The following is a 5,063-nucleotide window of genomic DNA, read 5'->3' on the forward strand; positions in this document are numbered from 1 at the left end:
TTCGCGCATATTTCTATGCCTGATAGCTATGCTAAGCATAGCGGAGACGCAAGCCGCAACGCACCCGTCGCCATTTGATTCGAGCTATATTGTATGCGCACGGTCGACTGCATAAACGAACATGTGCATTGTTCATATAGAGTGAACGGCGATGCGTCGGTTGCGTTTGCGGCTATGCTTGCCATATCTATGCTACCTAGCGTATTTAGGCAAACATAGAAATATGCGCGAACCGGTCACTGAGAATTTCATGCGTGAGACCAAAATATAAAAGAAAATATTGATATGCCCCGGTATGTGAGAGTATGCATTGTTGACGTTAGATTTTTCGAAACTAGTATATTTCGTCAAAAAAAATAAAAAGCTGGTTAAAAAAACGAAACGTTAAAACTTGAAATCCTGAATGCGTTCGGAATTTTGTATTTTTCTTTATTTTCTCTCTGCTGAACATTGTTCGTTACTTTCTCTTTTCTTATCGTTGTCTACGTTGTCTAGACATAGCTATCGGCTTCGGGTGCGGTTTGTATGTATCTTTCGGTGTCGATAAATGTAAGAATTTTATAAAATGTCTTTCTAATTTTCATGAATATGTAAAAATAGAATTTTGTGCTTCTTGACGGAAATATATGTATACTTGCTGAGTGCACGCACGTAGAGAGAGAGGAGAGAGAGAGAGAGAGGAAGAGAGGATCAAAGATCATTCGCACGTAAATAATTACACGCATTGACTTGAAAAAGTTTAAATGCCGATTATTGAAAAACCGGTTTTGCAATAATCGGCATTTAGACACTACTGACGTGAGGATTCAACCACAAGCACAAGTATCGCAGCATCAAAAGTCGCAAGTTTCAATTCAAAAAGATAATTTGAATGTATCTGCCAATCGTGCAGCTGTAGCAGCTGCCACAAGACCACCAAATAGTTTTGGTGTGGTGCCAAGTTTGCGTTATATTTTACCGAAAAATGTACTCGTAAGTTTGCTAATAACATTTTAAATGAAGTTAATAATAAACTGGTAAATGAATATCATTTTCACTTTTAGACTTCCGCCAAACGGCATTTAGTCGCGTAACACAAGTCAAGGTATTCAATCGCAGGCAAAATCAGCCGAATCAGCAATCTTGTATCGTTGTTGGTCGATCGCTTCCAAATTGGGCTAGTACTGCATCCAAATCTCTGTTACATTCGAATGAGATATTTTTGCCAACATCTTCCCAGCTTGCAACGATTACAAGCATACCATCAGGTCCATCGTCAGGTGTTTCCCTTTTAACCTCTTCACATGCACAGAGTCAAAAGTCGAACCCAACTGAAACCATCATCATACCATAAGATTCATGAAAAATAACAAACAACAGAAAAAATGGGAACTATTATATTCATTTTAAACAATTTCAACCTCTTAGGCTAAACAGTTCGTGTTAACGATCAAATTAATTAACTTAGGACACATTTTTTTAAATCATCATTTTATAACTCCATAAATATTTTTTAAGGAATTTTGTTTTGGTGCCGAAATTGCAATGTTTTTTTTTCTAACAATTAGTTTAAACTCAATCATTTAGTTCAAGTGAACTAAAAAAACGGTCATATATATTTTGAATTTAATACATTATATTTGCAAGTTATTTGAATAATCAAGTTTGATAAATTGAATTGACCTGAACTATGTATATTTAGGTATAAATTTTTACAAATGGAAAGAATGAAAAAACAATTCGGAAGAATCATAATAATGATATATATGTATATATGGCAAACACGGAAGTAAAAAAAATGATATTTTAAACATTGCTTTAATAAAATTGTATAATTTGATAAATATCTCAATCGATCCAAGCCAGTCCTGCGTAACTAAAATGAAAGGGGAAATATTTGACCAATGCTAAAGTTGCCAAAAACTTGATTTGACATTTCTTTCAATTGGTGCTGAAGCAACTTCTCGATAACAAAAACCAGATTTTTATTCATTTTATCAAAGTGATGATTGATTACATTATCAACGTCCTGGCGATCTGAAAAATGTTTGGAATCATGTTTGTTCTTCATTTTTTGTTGATTTTTTTTCCTACCAAATATTCGTCTGCCATTATCAAGGTCATATAATTCAACAACGCCTTTCCCAGTCTTAATAGTAATATCAATTTTTTCCGTTTGTACCATCCATTCATTTTTTAAATTAAAATGAGCTCTTACCACTGCGGTGCTGTTATCTAATATAGAAAAAACGTATATTTTTGAAATATTTTCGACAAAATATTCTAAAATTATCTGCTCACGAAAAGATTCGACAAATGAGCAATTCTCGTTAATTACAAATTCCTCAATGCTTCCGCTGAGCTCACATCCACCTTCTATTTGAAGTTTTGGAAATAACACATCGATTCTGTACAATTTTCCATGTTTTATAACACTACAATTATCGTATCAACATTTTATTTCTTATTTAAATTTCATTGAGAGCGTTAAACTTACTGCAACTTTTCGATTTTAAATTTTAAAATTCCCAATACCACAATGTTCCATACTTTAACTTGAAGTCCATGTCGACTTTTATCGAATTTAAATAAATCACCAATTTTCAGCGGATCAAAACTCGGAACATCTACATTTGGTATGCCGTTTATCAGAACAGATTGCAGAATTTCAATGCTGGTTTTTAAGCATTCCGTTAAATTTGAATCCTTTTTTTCACAAATATGTAAGTATTCAGCTGGAAGATTTTTTTAATAAAAAAAAGTTCAAATGAAACATCTTTTTTCTTTTCTGTTGATTTAATTTTTCAATGGATACTTTTTACTTTACAAACACATTGTTTTCTTACGTATTGAAGGTTCACTCCAGTAGGACATTACTATTCCAAAGGTTAGTGTCAGTGCCAAGTAATTGGATATATGCATTTTCATGTAGTGGAATATTATTCAACTTTATTATTAATTTTTATTAATGAGAGAAATGTGCATACAAAAGAAAACTTTCAAAAAAAATTCTAAATCAATATATTGTGTATTGATGGGATGCAAAATAAAAGCAAACTGTTTTATTAAGAACGCTATGACTAACTGTTGATTCGTAATGAAATCGATTTTAATATATCTGAACATTGTTCATTGCACCAAGGAGAGCAACAAAAACTGAACCAACTATGATCATATTTATAATTATAGTTTAATGTGTGACACTTTTGCAATTTCTTTTATTACTACTAGCAAATGAAATTCATAGGGGAAATCACTCTAAAACTAATCGATAAAAATGAAGAAAAAGAAGAAAATATTTAAGATGAAAAAATAAAGAAATGTTTGTTTGCAAGATATCATTTAGGTTCGAATACCGAATATTAGGAAAATAAATAAAATACTTTGTTTTGGAGGTAAATCTGTTATTTATTTAAAATTGATTTCGGGATATATTTTTTTACAAAACGAAATGAATTCTTAAACAAATACAAAGACGAACATTAAAGAAGAACAACGAAGCATATCTCTTATCTTGTATTTCAATAACAGAAAAAAAATGTTCTTAAATATAAAATGTGACTTAAAAATGATGAATAAATTATTAAACTAAGAAATGTTCCATTGGGATGCGTTCGAATAATCGATCGATAAACGAATGCAATACAGTGGTGAATTTTGAACGAAGAGCTGGTTTCATTTCCTTTAACAACTCTTGTGCATTGGAATTTATAAATAAATTAAGAGCAGCTTCTGCAAACGAACAAAAGTGTTTGTGATGAGATAAATGAGGAAGGCTCTTTGCTCATTGCCAAAGGTACTTACGGATCACAGCATTGCCGCCAGCAACATTGTCGACGCCCATTTGAATGTTTTTAACACTGAAATCCATTTTGGCCTCTTCAACACGCAAATAAGTCATTCCGTCAATTTGGTCAATCGGAATGGCTTTGAAGTAAACCTTGGCCTTTACGCCATCTATGAGCGAAAATGTAAAATTCAATTAAATCAAAACATTTCAACATAATTTTTTCGCACACTAAAATTGAATGTTGAATGGTTTTATTTCGATTTTGTTTATTACCATATTCTCCCCAATACTCTCCAGAACCACTAGCTTTAACCAAAATTAGAACGCCAGATGAACGATATTGTGCGCGAACACGAATATGTGGAATTTCAAAAGTCAATTGAAATTGTAGCGTTTCGATGTCGGATCTAAAAAAAAGATTAGGACTATTGAATATTCTTTTCGGCAATGATTTTGTTGTCTTTGGTAAACACGGAAATCAACAAGAACAAATTGTAAGCAGAAACAACATGGGAATCGTAATTATTATTAAACTCTGTCATACAAAGACACGGAAGTTTGCGAAAACAAACAATTTAAATTCAAATCACTTACTTTGAGTACGAAATTAAAGTGGCGACCAGTCAACTTGAATGATAGCAGTATGTCGACACGTGCATCGAATGACCAAAACCGTCTTTTAATACAAACATATCAGAATCATTATTATAATTAAAGCGTTTCAAGAGTTCTTAAACACGAAGCAATGAACTTTACATCAATAACAATAACAACGACAGTTGCTTCTCAATGAATAAAAATCATTAGCAGAGAACAACCGCTATGTGGCCAGAAAACTGGTTCATAAAATGGCATTTCTGTGATTGGTCAGATCAACTGATTACAATGCATTTGTCGTCATATTTCCATAATCAAGCACCAAAGATTAACGAAAAATTTATTCAATCGTTTGATCCAAGTCAAGTTTTTTAAAAATTCCAAGAAACGAATTATGGAGGCTCATCTGCATGTTTTTATGTAATTTGGTTTTAAGTGAATTAACTGCACCACTGACCCATATTTGTGGTGCTTGATTCTTTATCGTATTCAATTTTTTTCAGGAACAAAAAAAATCGATTTGAAAATCCAGTTATCAAGTATATTATATATTTTAGTAACAGCCGACTAAATTTTCATAACAGGTTGAAGCCTGCGTTCAATGCGTTCAGTGAACGCTTAGAGAAAGCATTTGAAAGCGATCTACACAATTATACGTAGGTTGCTCCATAATTTTTTTTAAAATGGTACTTATAGT

At 32.2% G+C, this 5,063-nt stretch overlaps 2 protein-coding genes across 2 annotated transcripts; both read right to left on the reverse strand.

The window, feature by feature from the left end:
* Positions 1-1,793: 1,793 nt before the first annotated feature.
* Positions 1,794-2,922, reverse strand: LOC116347314. Its single transcript, XM_031777876.1, has 5 exons — positions 2,826-2,922; positions 2,477-2,714; positions 2,281-2,414; positions 2,074-2,214; positions 1,794-2,016 (listed from the first exon to the last, which is right to left on the reverse strand). The coding sequence occupies exons 1-5, from the start codon at positions 2,905-2,907 to the stop codon at positions 1,856-1,858; spliced, it is 756 nt and encodes a 251-aa protein (XP_031633736.1). The 5' UTR covers positions 2,908-2,922; the 3' UTR covers positions 1,794-1,855.
* A 476-nt stretch (positions 2,923-3,398) lies between these two features.
* On the reverse strand, positions 3,399-4,445 carry LOC116347313 (protein takeout-like; the record flags this gene model as incomplete). Its single annotated transcript, XM_031777875.1, has 4 exons — positions 3,399-3,711; positions 3,784-3,936; positions 4,043-4,229; positions 4,364-4,445. Coding segments are annotated over 4 exons (571 nt in total), but the record flags the coding sequence as incomplete, so codon positions are not given.
* Positions 4,446-5,063: the final 618 nt, after the last annotated feature.

Source organism: Contarinia nasturtii, unplaced genomic scaffold (genome assembly GCF_009176525.2).
Source record: "Contarinia nasturtii isolate CC-2019 unplaced genomic scaffold, AAFC_CNas_1.1 Cnas_scaffold_1807, whole genome shotgun sequence".
Lineage (NCBI taxonomy): Eukaryota > Metazoa > Arthropoda > Insecta > Diptera > Cecidomyiidae > Contarinia > Contarinia nasturtii.

Coding starts and splice junctions, on each gene's coding strand:
- LOC116347314 (XM_031777876.1), bottom strand. CDS start 2,907: ATGAAAATGCATATATCCAATTACTTGGCACTGACACTAACCTTTGGA. Junction 2,415..2,476: donor TTTAAAATCGAAAAGTTGCA/GTAAGTTTAACG, acceptor CGATAATTGTAG/TGTTATAAAACATGGAAAAT. Junction 2,215..2,280: donor CTCATTTGTCGAATCTTTTC/GTGAGCAGATAA, acceptor TTTCTATATTAG/ATAACAGCACCGCAGTGGTA.